At 39.9% G+C, this 22,399-nt stretch overlaps 1 protein-coding gene across 2 annotated transcripts in view; it reads right to left on the reverse strand.

Moving 5' to 3' along the window:
• The window catches only part of SH3RF1 (SH3 domain containing ring finger 1), a 152,835-nt gene that overhangs the window by 22,793 nt on the left and 107,643 nt on the right, over nucleotides 1-22,399 (reverse strand). For both annotated transcript variants that reach the window (XM_074338299.2, XM_074338300.2), the window contains exons 5-8: nucleotides 15,018-15,320; nucleotides 9,902-10,012; nucleotides 2,015-2,157; nucleotides 684-854 (exon numbers count right to left, since the gene is read on the reverse strand). In XM_074338299.2, the coding sequence (XP_074194400.1) occupies nucleotides 684-854; nucleotides 2,015-2,157; nucleotides 9,902-10,012; nucleotides 15,018-15,320 (728 nt within the window). The remainder of the gene's footprint in view (nucleotides 1-683; nucleotides 855-2,014; nucleotides 2,158-9,901; nucleotides 10,013-15,017; nucleotides 15,321-22,399) is intronic.

A 22,399-nucleotide genomic window follows, 5' to 3' on the forward strand; every position in this document is an offset into this window, starting at 1 on the left:
AAGGATAAAGGATCTATGTCACACAAAGGAATTTTATTTCTGACTGTTTTATAGAAATTAATTGGCAGGATTCAGAGGTAATCAAGCTATTGGAATATAGAGCCAGACCACCTGGGTTTGAGAATTACTTCACTATATGATCTCAGACAAGTTACTGAATCTCTTTATGTCTCCATTCCCTCATCTATTAAGGGGGCGGGGGGTAATAATAGACACTACAACAATGAGTTGCAAAAGCACTTAAAGTCAATATGTGCAACACATTTAGAAATTTGCCTACCTGTCACAATAGTAAGCATTATAGAACCATACTAGTATTAATACGGCTTTTGTGTATATTAAATATTATGCTTTTTATTCTCAAGCAGAAAAATATTGAAAATTGTCTAGTTGAGTCACCTACAATATAATTTAAAGCAAACAACTTAAAACCCAGTAGATTTATTGGTAGAAACCTAGAATTTCACATATATCCATGTGAAAGGTAAGCTAAGAATTTTAGAGTTAGAAGGGACTTTAGCAAACAGAGATATGGATTTTTCAAAAGTTGGCTATGTAACAGGCAATTATAATGTGAGAAGGAATCTGGATAGGCAGAGAGCCATGGAAAAGAACAAAGCCTCTCTGTTTAGCACTTAGTAAACCATTTCTTTTTCTTTCTTTTTTTCTATTCAAAACCATACCTTGTGACTGGTGCCACATAATTGCCAGGGAAAACCCCTATCTTGCTGGTATGCATAGACGTCCCCTTGAACCAGCCATCTTGGCAACGTTCAAACACTAAAAACATCTCCCCTTTTCTCAGCTCCAGCTCATCCTCTTTCCGGGGAGCGTATGGATAGATAGCAACATACCTGGAATTGAAAAGAATGTTTGATTTCAGGCTGAGTAACAGACAAACCCCATGATGCTCAGAAGTCTTCCTCGGTGTATAGTCTTGATTATTTTGTACAAACGTAAATAGCAAGTCCACTCCTTTCACCTGTGTGTAGCACTGGTAATTGTCCATTAAAAGAGGTTTTGCCATCTACATTTAGAAGGCTGAGGCCTTCCTGATTAAGAACTGCCACCCTGGTCCTCCCAGGGTGAGGGTGACTTTCCTACCAAATGGTATCCGTGGGGTGTGAAAGAATTAACGGAGCTTCCCAGAGTGCCTAACTTGCTGTTGGGGATTAGGTACCCACTGGGAAAATTGAGCTCTTCAAAGGCACGTCTTAGACTTGGGAAGGAGCCCCAAAGGAGGACATATGGTACGAAATCCCACTGGGAAGCACAACACGCTGCCTTCTACACACAAGCTGAATGGAGAGGCTTGGGCTGCACCTGCTTTTGTATGCGCGGCCATGAAAAATACTGCATTTGAACAAGTCAAAGGGAGAGAAAGTCCCTATCATAGAGAGGGCAAAACAACCCCACGGTGCACAGTGATTGTGCCATCAACATGTGGAAACCAGGCAGGCAGCGCTAACCAGTACTTTGTACCAGGGCTCTAAACTGCTCCATGTATAAACTCACACAATATAGGGTCCACAAAAATCTACCTGCATTCTACCATTGGTAAACCCTGAACAAGATAGTTAGACTTTTGTGGATACTTATTGCTGAGGATTTACAGCTTTTTACACGCATACTTCAACTAGATCTGATGTGTGTGGAATACCTTCTCATTCCTTCGCATCCTAAGGCAAGGAAGGAAAACGAAGACAAAAGGCTCAAAAGGCAGTTCCATATACATATGGTCTTAGGAAGAAGCAATAGCTATGTTTCCCTAAACTCCGAAAGGCCTTCACTCAGCAGGATGGCTGCCTCGCCAGAGCATGTGTTAGACCCATTTTGTTTCAGCAGTCTCCTAATTATATGCATGACTGGGCAGAAGTTTGCAGAACACAAACCACTTGGGTAAGCCGTAAGCCTGTCACCCAAGCTCCTATCAGAAAGGTGTTTCTCTACCTCTGCTGCTGGGGCTTAGTATGAAATGAACGTTTGAGCAGTAATAATAGATACCCTCACTTACACACTGGGGCGAGTCTGAGGCCGTAAATGTGCAATCTGGTCAGCGGGTCCCGCTGTGGGCCTGGGTCCCATTCCAGCAGCAGCAGTAGCGCCTGCAGGTGTAGAGGCCAGCAGAGGGGGTGGGGGAAGAGGAGGATTCATAGTCTGGTATGAAAAAGAAAGAGAGGGGGGAAAAAGGAACAAAATATTTATTTACATCTTTTATGGAAGGTAGGAAGGAAAAGGAATCAGAAGCCCATGGAAAAAGACTTTAATGGAATCCACACAGAGGAGAACCAGCAGGCTACGTAAGCATGAACGCCTCCTTTATAAGAAAACTCCTATCCTTGTTCTCCTTTAAGATCTTAAAGCCACAGCAACCTTTTTCAGCAAACAGGTAAGTAATCATGCTTGGGAGGAGGGAAAGAAAAAAACGAAACAATTGCATGTAATTTTAAGATTAATAGCACTTTTAAGTGTAGACTTGGACAAGAATCCAAATGCCTTCCAAGGAGGCAACTATAATGTCGCACTGCGTGCGAGGAATTAATGCGTGATTGTTTCTGGAACCCGAAACTTAAACACAACGCAAAACAATTGAGCTGCACTGTATTTCAAACTATGCCTTCAGAAGAAAATTTCCTTTGATGCCTGGTCTCCCAAAAGCCCAAACAATAGCAATTCACAATCACTGGGCTGTTTGTTGCTACTTTGCTTATTCTTTTCTCAACGATGCCAGCTTTTGAAATTTAGTACTATCAAGGCTGGTAATCTTTAACAAGTACACCAGTGAAAAGCTGCAGGTTCCTTTATGGGCACAGACCAGTGTGGTTCTGCCTACAGGATTCCATGCCTTTTGAAAATCAATGGAGCAATTGTTACCTTCTGATCTATAAACCCTAGATAATTCTTTAGAGTCTGTATACTGAAACTCCTGGGAAAACAGGCACACAAAGACCCACCTGAACCCCCACCTTGTTCTCTCCAAATCTTTGAACCACTAGATGTAAAAACCGAATCAAAGGAGGAATGAGGAGAGTAAAGAATGTACCACCTAGGAAAGCATAAATGGCTTCTACATATCAGCATATTAAGAAAAATCCAATGACCTCTAAACGTAGTTCATAACAGTCACTTTATTTCTATTTTTTTGGAATAAAAATTTGAATCTCATAAATATTGACTTCATCTGCCTGTTAATGTACATAATTCCAGAAACACAATAAACTGAGCAGAAGCAAATTTCAAATTTCTAGACATATGTTGTAACTGTTGCATGCATTTCATTTAAGTTTTTGCTCAAGTGCCTTTCAAGCAGGATTTGCCCCCATACTGCAGCTGAAGCTGTGGCAGAACAGTCAGGGAAGAAATAAATGAGGTAGAGAGCTGCTCACAGAGGGCTAAGCTGGATAAGGCAAGGGTCAGTTCAGAAAGTCAGAACTTCGTGAATGTTACTCAGGGTCCCCATACAAAACATGGCAGCATTGGGATTTGTTACAGCTCTGGAGTTAGCATGTACTTGGGCTTGGAGCCTTCAAACCCTTTAACCAGGAAAAGGTCAGTAAGCATTCATTCCATTTGGTCTCCTCCTAGTGACAAAGTGGAGGGAAGTCAAGCTAATCCTTGGTAAAACAGTCAGCAAATGTGACCCGGGCAGTGTGTGAGTAATAACACACCAGTGGCTTGACGGGTGAGATAACAAGTCTAGACTGTACATAGAATAATATACGGAGACGGTAAAATTACCACTTAACTGATTTCCATTTAAATCTTCCTAAGCCCAATCTCTAAACAGCATGGCTGTGGAAAGGCAGAAGACAAATGGCACACGCTCAACAGGGGCCCAACAATAACCACTCCTAGAAATTACTTAAAAGAGTTCCTAAGGCACAGAACTAAAAAGCTCCATTTTACACTCTAAGTAGAATTCCATTTTTCAAGAGGAAAGGAAATTAAAATTGTCTGTTAACTATTTTAACTTATTAAACCAGAGGGTGTGCTAAATTGGTCCTAGAAAGAAGGCAAGAACATCTATAGACCTAATAAAAACCTATGTCACACTTTGTTAACAAAATGTAAAAAAAGGTCACCTCTCCTAGTTAAAAAAAATACAGTAGGAAAACGTTTCATGCACATTACTACTACAAAGAGTAAATTAGTAGGCATTTGAAATATGCCGTAAGAGAGGATATTCTGAAAGATTCCAAAGGTTATGCTTGAGAGAAAATATAGTTACATCCCTCTTTTTGTGGTCGAAACATAGATGGTCTTAATAAAATTGGGCAGATTTGTCCCCCCCACAAGGCTGGGTTATCCATCTTTGGGGAAATGTGCATATGTGTGTTCATGTGTATTCGTGGGCATATAAGCACACAGACAAAGACCAAGAGACAAAGTATGATTAAAAGCACATTCCTAGATGTTGCCTGGCCCTGTGGGGTTGGTAAAATGATAGGGCGCTGGTGAGCCCAGAGCTGTGACAGGCTGGGAAGTTCTGTGGGCTGCTTTATAAACAATCTAAACTGAAATAATCTGGGGACGTGGAAGTTCAAAAGGTAATCCACTATGTGTTGTGCTGCAGGCAGCTTGCCACCCTTCAAGACCTGAAATTTCTACAGATCAAACCACAGCCTTTCATTTACCCAGAGCTGACCTGGAGACCTGCTTATTATTTCATAGCTGGGGCCAGACCAGGCACCAGAGGCCAAGATGCACTCTCCACTCGCAGCAGAAAAACATCTGTGGGCCTGCTAGGAGCTTCGGTGACATTTTGCTAACAATATTTTGTTCATCTCGTTCAGAACCTAATCCCACACTTAAACGCCATTTTCACTAGACACTGCATGCTAAATTAAAAGGAGCTTGCAAAGTGCTCATCACTGGTAGTTTCAGCTTCATGGAAATGCAGCAGGTCTATATTATCAAAGTAAAGTTGTCCATAGCTATGGCCCAGGCTACAGAAATACTGATGGAGAAAACTGGATGCTAGTCTGATAACCATTAAAAATGAGCTTCCCGCTGGTGCTGCTATGCATTCAGACCTGCTGTGTACCAGTATGTGGTAATGGTCCGAGGCAAGAAGTGCTTTTTCTGAAAAATACTGAGCTGAATCACAGGACTTATTGGTCTATTACTATGAAATGGTCCTGGTTTGGCCATATGCCGATTCTGTTCCCCTGACCCACTGATCTTGAAAGAAGATGCAGCTTTACATTATGGAAGAAGCATGGGCTTTGGGGTCAGAAAAATGCAGATGCCAATTCTGGCTTAGCCTTTGAAGGCAGTCCTCGATTTCCCTCCTGTGTTAGAATGAACACCAGGAAAGTACTGCCCTCTCTGAGGGGACTGGATTCCAGACCACTGACAGGCCACATATGCTAGTGGACACTGTGAATGAAAAGTCCAAATGTGTGGGTGTGAAACGCCTCCTCTCTGGTACTCTCTCCTCCTTTTGTCTTTGTCCTTGCATGTAGCCAGCCCAGATAGTGGTTAGATCTGGATTTGGCTAAGGGTAGGGGAATAGGTCTGTAGGCCAGCTTATCAGTAAAGTACTTCGCATTGGAGGCTTAGGTACAAGTTCAATGGATAATATAAGATTCATTTACTTTCCACCTGTTCCTTATGTCTGGATCCCCCTCATACACTTCCCAAAATAGAAAAGTGACTGGTGGGATGGATTTTGGGCCTTTCTGGGCCCCTTGGGCAAATACTACTTAATATCCTTCAGTTCCATCATCGTTTCTTTCTAAACATCTGATTTCCTATCAACCCATTTTCAAACCCACACGTCAACATCTCTCAACAGTCTTCCTTTGTACTGTGCACTGAACTCAGATGCACGTACACTGGCCAACGAGGGGAGAGTTCAAGCCGCTGCGTGCCCACATTCGCGCAAGTCCACAGTGTGACCCACTTCATTACCATCTGCATCCAGCAGTGTTTGTGCAATTGTCTGAGTATCCTGCCTTAGTTTTTAGGACAACGAGTAGGACGTAGTAAAATGACGGTGCTGATACTAGTGATTAAAAAAAACAAAACAACTTAGGTGTTACAATTCAATAAAATTAAGATAAAGATGGAACGTGGTGGAGTCTTTCATCTCAAGTAGATGCTCAAACCAGTCAACTGTGGGTATGGCTATGAAGAAAAAGAAAAAAATTAAAGAGTATATAAAAAAGGGTTAGGAATAAATGCTTAGAAGATGACGTCTGAAGAGGAAGATGCAATTAAGAATGTGGTAATTTTTAAAAATCTCTCCAGGAACAGTACCTCCCTCACAAATTGTAGATTTATTGTCCTACGGCTGATAGGTAAGAAGAGATACCAATCCTAGTTAAGTGACTCTGTAGAAATTATATAAGGTCTCTATGTCTCACTATGCCAATCTGTGAGATGGAGCTATAATTAGAAATAGTTTAGGTAAGCTGCCTATCCCAGTGCCCTGGAGCACAACAGAAGCTCAATAAATGGAGGCTACAATTATGATTTATGATGCCGGGAAGTCAGAGACCGTGTTACTCATCTTTGTCTTGCTGGCATCTAGCCTTGCAGACAGAAGATAACTGATCCTCAGTGAGTGTTTCACAAAGGAGAACACATACTATGTTTCTACCTCTTAGAACAACAGGACCTGGATCAAAAGGCCGTGGCTCCTGAGATGCTAGAGTCCTTCTCTGTTGTTGGTATGGCGGTTTTGGCCGTATTCTACCCCTCGCCCTGATTTTCAGAACTCCTGCCAAATCCAAAGGCTCTACTTCTTCTTCTCAAACTCCCACGGTTGGCAGTCCCATCCTCCTCCTTCCAGAGCCCTTTCCTGATACCATTGAGAGCAGTAAACTCTGCTTAGCCTCCACCAAGGGCTGCAATGGACTAATTACATATTGGCTATTCTGACAACTTGACATCATTTAATTCTGTGTGTGTGTGTGTAATTTTTTTTTTTTTTTTTTTTTTAGTCCAGGTTACACATTTTGGGAATGCAATCTGTTTATAAATTGGCTATGGGCTATATATCTGGCCTTTATTGACCCGGCTACCCTGTGACATTACAGCTACACACCTCTCAGCCCGGACAGGGGGTCAGGATTATTAATCACTTGTTTAAAAAGTCCTGCTGCCATTGAGCAGAAGATATGAGACTAAGATCTTTATCCTCCTCCCCTTACAAAATTAGTCAGAAAAAACTCTCCCTACTATTAAAAGTCTGATGTATGAATTACATAGATGGAATAACAGTCTTGCTCCTAATATTAGATATTTAACATTTTAACTGTACATAGGAGATGTATGAGACAATTTGCTCAGAACTTCATGCTGCATAAAAGAGTAAAAAGTTTCAATTCATAAAAAGCTACTAGAAATAACTTTCATTTTCGATGCTAATGGTGGCATTTATTACCAATAAATCCACACCACGAAAAGCATGGTTTCCTTCTTACCAAGCAGCATACTATTGCTGTGATAGAGCTCAAAGTCTTGGGAAATATTTCAAATTTTAAATAGGATACTTGCTATTATTAATGTAAGATGCAGAGGGCACGTGCTACTGAGATTTTTTTCCACTTAAACCTAAAATATTAAATCCAAAATATGTCTTCCAACTGACCAGAGACTTTTCAGATCTAGACATCTCCTGGGATGACAGATATGTCTGTTTATAATTAGTTTTCCATTAATGGAATTGGCACAGTAGACATACCGTTTAATAAACCTTCCTCTTGCTTAACATGCAGATTTTCTTAGGACGAAATCGTTGAATGTAAATTCATTTTTGTATAGTCATGCTCCCTTGGGACCTGTCCCATTGATTTGCCCTAGAGTGCACCAGCAGCTAAAAGCAACTGGCCATTTAGTATATTATAAAATTTCTAGCCCATAAGAGGTGAAACTCAGCCAGTTCTATGTCTTTTCTGCCAATTAATTTTTCTAAGGTCAGAAAAATCAATCTTTTTTTCCCTTAAGAAATCAAGTTAGAGTTTTTCCATGCGAAGTAGTGGGAAATGGGAATACCAACTAGCTTTGAATGTATTTAAGGTGGGAAGGGAAGGAAGGAAAAAAGAGTTGTCTCTGGAGGTGAGAGGGCAGGATGATTATGGAACTTGACTCTGGTCAAAATACCCAGGGCTAAGAGAATCTCAGAGAAACCACATTTCAATAAGTTAACTGAATTTCATCTTCTCTCCAGATGAATCAACACAACTTCTCCTCCTGCACCAAACACATAATATCAAGGAAGCTATAATCATGCCGGGAACTTAAAAAACAACAACAAAAAAACCTTAAACCTCTAACCAGAACATTATTAACTTCCATTTAAATACAAGAACATGCTTAACTCTATAAAAAGTTTTCAAAAGTATAAGTCGAGCCAGCTAATAACTTTGCATTTATTTATATCCCACCTTGTTTCAAAGTCAGTTTTCAATTATTTCTATTATAAAAATGTATCAAGACAAAATAAACATAAAAGAAGAAAAATGAGGCAAAAAGAAAATGAGGACAATAAAACTAGATGGGGCCAACATTTTGACTCATATATTGTGAGGTCCCTGCTGGAAGAGGGTGGGTACCAATTTGGCTCTAAGCATTCTAGCAGAGAGAAATATAATCTTTACAACGTATATAAAATCCACAACCTAAAAACAAACCAGCTGCTCAGAAGCCTCACGATTCCTGGTACAGAGAACACCAGGACAAAATCGCCCAGGCCCTCCACGGCGTTCTCACAGGAAACCAATGGCACATGTTGCAGGCCCACCTTACAGCAGTCCTCAGCCGATGCCAATAGTGAGATCACCGAGAGTCATCAGGTACTATGTTCTAGGCGCAGTGCTAACTCTCCCAAGTGGGTACTATTAGTCTCATGTCACAGGTACGGACATGGAGGCTTAAAGAGGCTGAGTGACTTTTCACGGTCATATAACAAGTGGCTGAGTTGGGCTTCCAAACCAGGTCTGTGCCCCCATCACCGGGCCACAAGGTTTCTCTGAGAGCATCACGGCCAGAAAAGCAACTTAGAGGGGTGGGGGTCCACTGGGATGATCTGATTTAGTGATCTTTTCTATCCTTATTCCACTCAGCATTGGATGAAATCGTCTGAAAGAAAGCACCAGCTAAGGCACTGGCCTGGATGAGAGAGATCTCAAATAGCTGGTTCCTTACAGTTGAACAGCCTGCAAGTTTAGGAAACAGGGATTTAAACTATTGTGTTTTTGCTGTCGGATATGCTTGTTTCTCCCCTTTTAATTTTCTCTCCAGAGTGTTTTTCTTTTTATCTATTTCCCTTCCTTGCCCTCATTCTTCCCCTTAATTTCCCCTATTTGGAAGTTTTGAAGCAATTCGTGTGAAGCCTCTGTCTGCAGAATGCTATGCTCTCAGAAAGAGAATGAAAATAATCTGAGGGGCCTTCCAAGGCAGCAGGGATCTTTGGGTGTTCATGGCTACGGTTATACCAACAGAAGACAAGAAACTAAAAGGTGACTTTGTACATGGAGAGATTTGAAATCGACTTAGCGTGTGACTCACAGAAAACCATTTAGCCTTAAGGATCCCAGTTTCCTCAGTATTTCTATTAATCTGTCCTTGTAAGAAATAAGCAAGGTCTGGAAACTCAAAAGAAAAAAAAGTTAAGCCTTCAGGAAGTCAGTATGAAACATAATGAAAATTTAAAGTAGTTTATAGAGCTCTTCTAATAGCTTCAGGCCACTGATCGCACTGTTAAAATTTTTGCAGGCTGCAGGCAAGAGACTTTCTAATTTCTTTGTAAGACTGACAGAGAAAACAGATGAAAGCTAGAGATGCACCCCACCTAGCAAGTGTCATGTAAACTGCAGGTGTTAGGAGGTGGATGTGCCAGACTAACGTGACTAATACCTAATAGAGAAACAGCGATGGACAAAACTATACTCACTCCAAGGGCAGCTGGGTAGGGAACATCTGATGGGAAAGTGAATGAAGGGCCAGTCGTCACTGGGCTGCTTGGGGGTGGGGTCACAATTAACCCGGTGGTACTTATATGAACCTGTCAAGACAAAAAAAGGTTAATAAAAAGACTATGTTTAATATAACAGCTTATACCAGCTAAATCTTGGAAAGACAAATCACAATTTAAAAAAAAAATCAGTGGTTTCTATTATTTTTGGAAGGCAGAATCCTTTTCAGTTTATTCAACCCAAACGTACTGCTTATCTAATTTGTATTAAGACACTGGGGAGTCACATGATAAATACTGGTCACTACAATGTTTGACATACAGAATTTAATGGCTGCTGCCTTTCACAATAACACACTGCCTCACCTGGAATGCTATGGGGAACAAAACTGGTCTTTCAGATGGTTAGCCTGGTTTGACTAGCCTACTACCATGCTTCCCGGAAAATAAGACCTAGACAGGCAATCAGCTCTCATTTGTCTTTTGGAGCAAAAATTAATGTAAGACCCAGTCTATTATTATATTATATTATATTTACTATACATTATATTTATTATATATTATATTATATTATATTGTATTATATTGTATTATATTGTATTATATTATATAGACCCAGTCTTATAGTAAAATAACACCAGGTCTTATATTAATTTTTGCTCCAAAAGACGCATAAGAGCTGATTGTCTGCCTAGGTCTTATTTTGGGGAAACGGTAACAATTTCCCTGAAGAGCCTGTTTAATACTCACCTATCTATCACAATGTGAAGTCTACGTGAAATGCTTAAGGTATTTTGCTATTTTCACAACAATTTGCATGATTTTTACATTTCATTGGGGTCACATAATTAAAATGCAGCCACCCAGATGTGCCTATAGCAGGCAATTATTCATACAACCTTTAAAGGAACAATGTCAAGCCAAATCAGCTGTTTTCAAAGGTGTCTTAGCCATGATACTACCCAAGATTAATTTACTAGGAAGAAACTGGGTTATTCAGGTTATTTCTTCACTTGTGTTCGGTTACACAACCAATTTCAGTCAAGTTGCATATCAGGTCCAACTGAGAATGTCATGGTGTTACTTGATGCTGCAGAACTTGGGGTGTGGGTTCCTGTGCAAATGGATCACTATTAAAGGAATATGATTGGCTGCTACCTTGTTTCCCCAAGGAAACAATGCTATACCTAAAATGCCTTTGTAATAGAAACTTAATCCCAAACATATTTTCCTCAATTCCCATAAATTAAGAAAATAGATCAGGACAAAGAAAAGCTCAGAGATCAGTTCCCAGGGGGCCTGAAGAACTTTCAGTTTCCCACTGGGTTAGGCCCTGGCAAGGCCTGGGGAGAATCAGCATCACAGCACACGATTTACTTTCACAAATAAATCTGTGTTATACATGGCATGTGCATCCTTTTAAAATTACCTCTGTACCTATGAGCTCATATATTGATTGAATCTAAGCAGCTCCTACGGGTGCCACTAACAAGAGTTTCTCCCCAAACTCTCATTTTCTGTCTGTCCTGGGAACCAAAGTCTATTTCTAATCAATTTCTAATGGGAAGCACACTGGTTTTTCATTCTGGGATAATTTTATCCCATTTATAAACCTGTTTACATAAACAGTTCAAGGGCATCTGCAAGTTGGCAACACATAAAAGATGGAGGCTTTCTTAGAAGATACAAAGAAGCTCATTTCAAAGTGTACACCATTATCAAGGAATCTTTGGGGCAGACAATTCGCTGTACTACAGCTTCCTGGGCCTGACCCTACAAATATCTGAAAAAGATCTCACTATTGACTGACATTTCTCTGAAAGCTCCAGATTGGGAATCAGGTTAATTAGCTGCTAATATGCTCACGGTCTTGGACCAGAGGTTACCGACAGTCTCTGGCATCACAGACATGGGACTGAAGCACTGAACACGAGGAATCCTGCAAGAACCATTCAACATGGGACTGCTCCTCGCACCGGAGTAAAAGAAGAGACGGAACTCACCAAAGAGTGACGAAAAGCAGAAGAAAACTGGCTGAGCGTGGGCATGTGTAGAACAAATGCCCTGAGGAGGTACAACGTTAAGTTTCTACTGTGCTCATCCTTTTCTCATGGAACTGAAAATTAGGTTGGTTTCCCCTAAAAGAGCTCTGTGGCTGGGGGCAGGGGGATGGAGGAGGTGGGGAAGAGGGGGGGAAGGTGGGAAAAGCAAATGGGAACGAGTAGGTGGGTCTTCTTGCTTTCCCTGAAGCCACTGGCAATACAAAAATGCCACAAAAACACTTAATATTATGAATTTCTCCTCCAGTTGGCAGTGGCCAAAAACTACCATGGGTGTGGCCAGCAGAGCAGGAAACACGTCTTGGTTGATTACAGTAGCATGCTGCTTTTACAGATGTCAATCACAGACCCCTGGGCACCTCTGTTCCAGTGACCACCTGGACAGCACTGCCTATAAATAATCTTCCAATTTATGTACTTCAAAGTTCAGCCTTTACTGAAGAGTCACCAAATACAATAGCAAAACAGTCCTTTGCACCATTCTTTGGTCCATTTCCCTATCCCGTTGCCTAGAATTTGGATGTGACAGAGAGAGATCTCTAATTACCACAGAGAAACATGAGGATAAGGAATCTAACCATACGGTGGAAAGATGAGCTGGAAGGTGCCATCACACCATCACTAAACTATATGTAGACTTCACTGGGGTGAGAGAAAAATGAACACTCACTTCTTTAGGCCCCTTACTTTGGATCTTTAAATAAATGCGACCAAACCTAATGAAGAAAAAGCAAGACAGAAATCAGGCCAATAGCAGGAGACACATTCAGCCGTAGGCTTCAGTCAAATCTACTGACAGGTCCTTTGCTGGGCAGAAGAAAAGAAGAGCCCTATTTCATAGGTGCACACGTGCCGTTGTCCCATATCCACTCATCTCCACGGCTAGGAGAGTGTTTGCCTATCACATATGCTACACCTACTCATTGCTTTATTGTGGACTGTGGTTCCCTCCAATGTTTGCAGTACCCTAGATAAGTAATGTTTTCTGTAAACCTGGGCTGGAGAAACCAGGCAGCACTTCAAACACCCCCCCATTTTCTTCTAGAGGTAACTTCTCCCTGAGGCAATCGTTACCACTGAAAACAGAACGCATTAGTTGTTGGGAGGAGGGGTGGAATGGTCGAAGAGGAAACTGTTTTAATGGGAACACAGAGAGAACCTTGTTTCCTAAGCTACTCAAACCCAAACAAAAATGACTCCGTTTTTGCAGTCCTCTTTCCCAGGTCTGATGAGGCAGCATCAGACATGCTCATACCTGACTGCTGAGTTCGCCACAAAAGATACAAATGCTGAGTTTATCTTCCTTTCTCTTTTAATTTTCTCAACTGCCAAAAGATTACTGCCTATCCTTTTAAAACTATTCCCACGCTGAGTTGCCCCTATTCTTAGCAGAAACTTATCTTTTATTTCAAGAAAACATCATTGTGCGAATGTTGCTAGGTCACAGAATAAAGACCAGTCAAATGATCCAGGTGGTTTGCTTTTAGTGACTCGCCAACTTGTCGAGCTCCCTCTATCGAACCTAATTCAAAAATCTCCAGAGGTTACCTTTCCAGAGTAACCTCACTTGGTACTTCTTGCTCTGATCTATAAACCAAGTCTACTTTTCACAAAGTATAATTAGTTACATGGAAAATAACAGGATTCTCCTCTCTTCCCATTTTTCAGGTGACTCATTCATTCAACAAATATTTATTGAGTGCGTCTATATGTCTGACTTGGAGACATATCAGTGAACAAAACAAAGACCTCTGCCCTCATTGCCCTCGTGTTCTAGGACGTGTGTTTGTGTTCTATGTCCCTCTTAAGATCAAAAGTTTCATGGCCCTACCGCCTGAAAAACACTGACAAACCACAATGCCATTCGGAGAATGAAAGCATTTAATTCACAACCAGCAGTATGAATCTAAAAGAGCAGGGTCAAATAAATGAGTCTGAGAGAGAACGATTTTTAATACTATTGGCAAAGAATACCAAAAACTGTATTGTAAATGTTTATTCTGTGGTCCAAAACAGGTATTTATTAAATTGTGTAGGCTTCTTGAGAAGGACTGTGGTGTCTTCCCTCCCTCACTGCTTCCTCTCTCTCTCTCTCTCTCTCTCTCTCTCTCTCTCTCTCGGTAAAATAATTGATTTTTATGTGTGTTTTTTTAAACCTATAGCTATACTATGTTTTTTGTATAAAACGTAAATGTAATTTTGAGTAGAATGTAAAATCTGCATGAATTATGAGAGTTCAAGGGAATCTCTCCCATTTGTGGCAGGCTACTGTGTTCCAGCCTCTCTGACCTTCAGGTTGAGGAAACTACAGCTGTCATCGAATTGGGTAACTACAGCAGCCCTGTGACTCAGGCAGGGCCACAGTTAGGCTCATTTTATAGTCCAGAATTAAGGTCTAACTAGGAAAGTCCTATTATCTTATTTATCTTGGTATGCCCAGGGCCTAGAAGGATCTATAATAAGGCACTCAATAAATGTTTGCCAAATGAACGAATGTTCCCAATTATATCGTGCATTTCTCTTCACACGAGAATAACGTGTAGCCACTTTGTAAGACAGGCCAAAGTCTTGATGAACAAAGAGCTTTAAAAAAAAAAAAAAAAAAGCTACACCAATTTTTAATTTAAATTGTTTCTTCACATCCTTCCTCCATAACTCTGACAGGGAAGCCTAACTATCAAGGGAAGTTATCTGCAGCATCTTCAGTGGGGATGGAGATCAAGTTTTAGTTGGCGAGATCTCCCAAAGCAGCTTTTTGAGAAGGTTCTGTAAAACTGAGGGATTGCTCAGGGAAACTTTCAATCATCTTGTAATCTCTGACCTTTCTTTTGAAAATGACAGAGCAGTTTGGGGTGAATGCACTCAAGTTAATTTCCCATACTCCATTTCTCCCCGTAGAAAGTGAGAAAGGCTTTTGCTCCCCTCCTACCTTCTGAAAGCTCCGATAAGCGGTAAGTTTCAGCCAGTGAACAAACACGCTGGCGCACAGATCCCTGTTGTGGCTGAGCTCTTGCCTTGCCTGCTGGAGAACTTACCTGAGAAGGGGCACTGCAAGAGAGGCCCGAGAGCTCACTGATGCGTGCCGCGGCGGTGGGGTTGCTGGAGCTGATGAGAACAGGAGGGCTGATCTCCATGGAGTGGCGGTTCTGGGACGCCTGGGAGGATTTGCTGGCCATGGTGAGGGAAGTGAAGGAGTGCCGCTTTTTGGTGTTCTTCTTGGTGTCAGAGTGCTTTGGGGCAGCGCTGCTCTGGGCTGCCGCCGAGGTGCCTTCTCCAGCATCACCTCCTGGCACCGGAGGCTTATCCCACTCTATCAGCTGCTTAGCAGCCGAGTTGAACTGCAAACCAACCAATCAACAGAAGAAGGTTACAACATTCTCAGGGACTCAGGGAGACTGATTTTTCAACGACCCTTTTATCAAAAAACTTAATGTCACCATTTGAAAGTTTGCCTGTGCAAGTACGTATAGATTTCTTTTCCATGGGAGACGTATTTTCTCTCAAATCTGGGATTTATTGTAGTGTCTATGTCACCGATAGAGATATTAAATCAACCAAAAACAATTTCAATGCAAGACTGATATGGTTAAGAACATTTTTTCCCCAGGAATCTTCAGAATACCTAATTTTAAAATTTGCCCATTGTTAAATGAAGAGTTATTCAGTTCACTGATAAAATTTAGAGAAAAGTAATCAAAAGGGTACATCTGTCTGACTGACAACTCCACTGCCCAACAATGCCGGGAATGTGCTCAGAGCACAACTGAACACTGAAGGGCAGCTTCTGAGTTTGGTAAAAATTAGCAAGATGACAAAGAATGAAACCATTAAATGTTAACTCATGCACTTCCTTATAAATGAACTTCCTACCTCTATGTATTTGGGGGAGCCTCACAAAAAAGTTGGTAGAAACTCGATATGTTTTTTGTCATGTCATTGTGTTATGTTCCCAGGCGCTTAAATTTTAAATCATAACAGGGTAAAACATGAAATTCAAGTCCTGTTTGCAAAGCTAACTTAGTCTATTTGAAAACTTGTCTGAGTGTGAAGTGAGGGCACCGGGGGTCATAAACTGAGCATGGGCTGATAGCACCAGCAAGAAAGGAAAGAACACAAAATTTTTGTTTTCCTGGAGGTAAAATATAACATTTCCGGAAAGCTTCAATGAAAACAAGCTGCATAAAACCTATTAGATATTACAATAATGAGAAAACATTGAGTATAGTTTAACCTGTCATAAAAAAAATTAAGACGAAAAATAAACTTTTAAAAGGTAATTTAGAAAATATTAAGGATAATAGAGATTTTCCCATCTCAGCATTTCACAAATGCCTTTAGATAAAATAATATCATCAAATGTTTTTTTTTTTAACCCACCTAAATATTTGGGACCATGTCTTTTCATCCTGTTGATGAGAACGTCCTACTAGAAGAATGGAAACCCTGTTGGTCAATATTTAACAAAGTGAACTTGCTTTGGCACAAGTGGCTGTTCACAAAGCTGTATTAATTGCAGCTCAGAAGCCGGTGCTTCTATAGACGATTGCAAATGGATTAGCAATTTTTTCCTGTGGTTCCCCCAAGGACTCAAATCCATCTGGCCTGTCTGATCTATAATTAGTAGGGCATATCTTTTTCAAACATGAGCAAAGCTCTCCTTCAGACTTCCAGTATTTTTTCCATGTGACAATTTGGAATAATAGGTAGTCAAGCCCCAGTGACAACCATCAATGCCTGACGTACCAGTGACCGGAGAAAGAGAATCATGGCTCTTTGTGCTGTGTGCTTCCGGATGAAGAAATGAGGTACTGTTAAAGGGTGGCTGCATGATAGCATCAGAATAGCATTTGACCAAGGGATCCAGAGTTTACAAACCTTACCTTGGGTTAGCCATCTCACCTTCTTGGTGGTCCCCAAGAGAATCAAATGCCCAAAGGAAGCAATGAATGTTGTATTCCTATGGTGAGAGTGGCCCAAACCTCAGTGTAAAGCTCTAATAAATGGCAGTGAACCATGTGGTGGTCAGGTCCTCATTCCCACACAGGCTGGGTGTAAGGAGTCTGACATCGAAGCAGACAGAAGAGCTACCCCATCCCCCTCATCCCACACTTGTCACCCCAATGAGATGAAAGGCCAGTGTACCCAGCAATGCCAGGGGGCAAGGGAAGCGAGAGAGAAAGTCTTCTTACAGTATAAGCTCATTGGGATAGACCCCAAGGCACAAATCCTCAAAAGTATGACCTGATCGGTGTGCTAATATCTGACCAATTAACTCAGCACCACTCCTGTTACATTGAGTGAGAAATAGGAGTAGGAGTTGAGAAGACTTTCTCCACATTGAGGCCAAAAAATATGAATAGAGAAAACTATGACATCTGCTTGATATCATGGATGAATTAATTCTGGGGTCAAACCATAGGCTCCCTTAGCAGTGTCTGTTCTGAAATACTCTGAAATATTACTATAGTCTAGTTATGGTCATAACTAGGCAAGTGTAATATTTTGCTAATATTTCAGGTTTCCAAATGCTGTGCTCTGGAATAAACACCTGAGAATTGAAGTATCATTTGCTATATTTCCTGCTGTTTTTCTCCATAGAAAAATACTTCCCTTGTGTCTTTCTCTATACCAGATAATTTCCATTAAAATAGACATTGTGCACCTATTATGTGCCAGATAACATGCAAGGTCCCAGAGATCTGAGGATGCAGAGAAATGGTCCCTGACCTTAAGGAGTTTGCAAACAGACATATAAATAACACAAGTGCGCTCCATAATTTCTTATGCCAGGTTTCTTTCATTCAACAATACATAAGCTTTCTGGAGATTTATCCATAGTGCTCCATGAATCAGTTGTTTGTTTTGTTTTGTTTTTTAAATTATGGTGTAACATTCCACTGTGTGGATATACCACAATTTATTTATCCATCCTACTGTTGATTCACATTTGGGTTCCCCTTCTCTCCTCTCCTGTTTCCTCTTCTCCCCTCCCCTTTCTCCTACCTTCCCTCCTATAGATTTTGGCTATGAAGAACAATGCTGCCATGAATACTCTTGCACGTCTTTTGGTGGACACAGCTCTCATCTGGATATTGAGTATATGTCCAGGAGTGGAACTGCTGGACCACAGGGTTGGCATGTTTAGAAAAACACAGCCTATATGCAGAAGCATGTGTATGCAAGTAGATACATCATGGTGCGAGGAACTAGCAAACTGCAGATACAAGACCACAGTTCTAGCCCTCGCACCACCATTAATTAACTTTGTGATCTTCAGGGAACTAGTTTACCTCTCTTGATTGCAGCTTCCACATCCACACAATAAGGAAGTTGGAGCCGGTGATTTTTCTGTCTCTTTTAGCTCCCCGCATGTATAATAATCTTACTTTAAACAGGCATAGTTCATTTTTTCCTATTTCATTTCTTTCATGCCTCTCAATAGTCTGCTATATTTTTCTGCATTTCATTTTTACACATGGGTGGTAATATATGTTAGCAGGATATTTCATACTGTAAAATCACTTTAGAGTTCTTCTAAAGCAGCAGAGGTTAGTATTAAGAAATGCTATTCACTGCCTTTTTAAGTTCCAAGGAAAATCATAAAGTTAAGACTATTTCGCAGAAACATTAAGTAAATCAGGCAGAAACTTAAAGAGACCTTTGTTTAAGTGTAACTTAGCCTTGAGTAACAACAGGAAAGCAAGGATCTTACAGCTTTTAATTGAATTTTGATAAAGTTCATTTATGAATGTTTGTTTGTGCTCAGTAGTGGAGGCTTTCCCTGACATTTATCTATCCATGACCTTTAAGTTTAGGAGTGCACTCATCACCTGGAAAATAAATTTATTCCCTAAAATGCCTTCTCCCAAGCACCTGGTAAGGGATATTTGATAAGACTTAGGTTGAACACAAGGTAAAATTCAGCATACTAGAGCTAAAAGCATGCTGGACTAATGGGATTTGTTGACCTTAAAACGCTAATGTCCCTTTTTGGGAAACCTTACAGTGTATAAAGAATTAGCCTTTGAGGTTATGAGAAATATAAATAAACACAAGAAAGGAAATACTGACAAAATAATAATGACAATAAGGCAGCTTAAGAAATATCAAAATAGTTTGTGTGTGTGTGGTGGTCCTGTTTGCTAAAGAGAGGGAATATGGCCTTTTAAAAAGATGGCTTCATTTTTTTTTTTAAAAGAGAACAAAAAATTTAATGAGAACTAACATAAATTTTTTTTTTTTTTTTTGAGAACTTTGATGAGTTTATTTGAGCCAAACTGACAACATATGCCGGCGAGCAAGATTTCAAATGCTCCTGAATACTCACTATTTTATATGAAGCTTTGGAGATGAATCACTCTGTAGCTTTTGAGCACTACAGAATTCAAATAGTAGGTTTAAGGAATTTATAACCCATTAGTGTCCCTGAACCTAATCAGTTTCTGATAAAAGGCAAACAGACTTAACAATATAAAAGTGTTATGTTCATTATTTTTTTTAAAAAAAGAAACAGTATAGATTATTATGAAGTAAAAAGTGAAAGACCTCAGCCAGTTTCCCACATCTGCCTCCCCCAGACCATTTCCCAGCTGTATCTACATTTAACAGTTTATAACATATCCTTCCGTATATTTTCTATGTAGATGTTGTTAAATATGCATCTACTTTATTAAATTCTAACACAAATGAAAACAAGCAGTACATACTACTCTCTCCTCTACCGACAGCTCATGAACATTTTTCCAGGTCAATAGACATAGGTTCACAGTCTGCTATTCCAATGTACAGAGATAATATAAGACACCCAAGCATGCCTGTGCAGGCGTATCTGCAGGGAAAACTTCTAAAAGTTAGATCAAAGTGTAAGCTTAAAACATTTTTTTTGAAGGACATTGTCAAATTGTGCTCTAAAAGAGTGTTAATTTTCACCACCTCCAATAGTGTATTATAAAGCGCGTTTCCCACACTATTAACAGTATCAAGTATTATCAATAATTTTAAAAACCTCTATTCATTGGAGAGGTAAGAAACCTCTCTTTTCTTTTGTATTTTTCCATTTATTAATGAGATTAAGCATCTATTTTCTCTTTCTAGGAGTTGCTTATTCCCATGCTTTATCCATATTTCTATTGGGTTGTTAGTATTTTTCTTACAGATTTGTAAATGTTCTTTTTTTTTTAAAGTGAATGTTCTTTATATATTCTATAAATCATTCTCTAATGTGTATGTATGTGTGTATATATGTGTATATATATCCATCCAAGTAGAAACAGTTTTTCAATTTAATTTTTACCTTGTGTTTGTTATACATAAATTTTTATTTTATGAGCCAAATTCATGAATCTTTTTCCATTATGGCATCTCAATTTAAAATTGTGCTTTAAAAAGCTTACTCTGTAACTGTTTTTAAAAATAAAATCACTTTTTTCCTAGTGTTTTTATGGTTCCTTCCTTCTTCCCTGCTTTTCTTTCTTTTTACATCTCAATCTTTGAACCAGGTGAACCACTGGGTTTTGTGTAAAGAATAAGGTAGGGATAGTGCTTTGTCATCATTTATATAAATGCCCATCTCTTCCTCACTGATTTGAAATGCCACCTTCATAAAGTCATGCTTAAATGTTGTATTATGACGTTGTATACTTGAAATGTATATAATGTTATTAACCAATGTTATCCCCAATAAATTTAATTTAAAAAAATAAAAGGAGTATTTTAACAGTCTGCTGTATTACTAGGTCCAGTGTGCCTTCCCCAGAGAGTCAGACACTTTGAAAACAAACAAACAAACAAACAAACTAGTGAATAAATGCTATAATGCTAGGGGATGGAAATTCATGCCATTTAGCTCCTCGTAGCGGAAATAACAATATTTTGCCTTACATTGTAGTCCTTTGCAAAATGATCTTACATAATGGCAATGGGGAATTTTTATTTCCATTAATCTTCTATTCTTCCCTGCAATTTAGGTAACAAGGTTTTTGTTTTCAGATGATCTAAATACAAACGTAAGCTCGATCTTCATTTATAATATAAGACTCCCCCTCAGAACAGGAATCACTGGAGAGACTGGAGGGATTACTCAGGAGTCTTTTTAAATTGCTCCAAAAGCCTCCCTGACTGAGGTAGGTACTCCACTTAGGCCTCTGTAAGCATTTGTTGAATGAACAAAAATATTGGCCTCTTAAAATTATCAAGGGAAGGAAGGGCTGCCTCTCTACCAGCACTGTCCAATGGAAGTACAATACGAGTCACATGTATAATTTTAAGTTTTCTAATAGCACATTGTTTTAAAAGATAAAAAGAAACAAAATGAATTTTAACAATATAGTTTAGTTAACCCAGAATATCGAAGATATGGTGACTTCAACATGTAATGATGTATTGAGATAGCTACACCTTTTTATTTTTGGACTGAGTCTCTGCAATCTAGTGTGCACTGTATACTTACATCACATTTCAATCGGGACTAGCTACATTTGAAGTGCTCGATAGCTGTACACATTGCATAGCACAGCTCTGGACCTCAGGAGCTGTGCCCAAGGCGGCCGGCTCCCGAGGCTCATTAAGCACAAAGATTTGCTGAACAGAGAAAGGACGACTGAAAACGACTCCCCTGACCTCCCAGGGCCCACATTTCTGAAGCCTTCTGAGCCCTGAAGTAGTTCACTGGTAAGGACGAGGGTTACTCCTTTTCGCAGAAGGACAGTGAGGAACGCAGATTCACAATACAACTCTAGGACTGCCAAGGAAAACGGATTTTCAAAGTAACTGCTTCACTGCACGAGGTTAGGAAGATGAAACGGCAGTTACTCAGCTCATTGCTTATAGGTTAGGAAGATGAAATGGCAGTTACTCAGCTCATTGCTTATTTTAATTATTGTCACCTCTGTCAGCCCCAGCTGTTAAAAAATAAATAAATAAATAAACTAGAATGTTCTTTTTCGGGTTTCTGATTTTGAAATATGAGGGCATGGAGGGAAGGTGTACTTCACTGAAAGCCTGAAAAGAATTTTAAGTTAGGAAGCTGAATAAAGAACCATCAGAAAAAACCACAGGAAAAGCTCTGAACTTGAAGTTGAAAGGTCTAGGATAGAGTCAGGTCTCTGCCCTCCCTAGTTGAATAATCTTGGGTGAACCATTTAAATTTCATGGCTTCAGTTTCCTTAGCTATATAAAAAGGGGAAGCTAATATCAATTCTGCAGACGCCACGTAGAAATGAGTATAGGTTAAAGGACTGTGTGAACGTGAGTTACTCTCACTATTCACAGAGGGGTCCCAGCTAGCCCTTACCTTGCTCTGTTGCCTTGGGCAAATCCCATTATCTTGTGTGTGTCTCCTATTTCTCATATGTAACATGAAGTTGGATTTAATGATTTGTCAAGTTTTATGCCTATGTACAGTACAAATAACTTCTCA

The sequence above is a fragment of the Rhinolophus sinicus genome, chromosome 15, assembly GCF_057876585.1.
Source record: "Rhinolophus sinicus isolate RSI-liver-muscle chromosome 15, RSI-T2T, whole genome shotgun sequence".
NCBI lineage: Eukaryota > Metazoa > Chordata > Mammalia > Chiroptera > Rhinolophidae > Rhinolophus > Rhinolophus sinicus.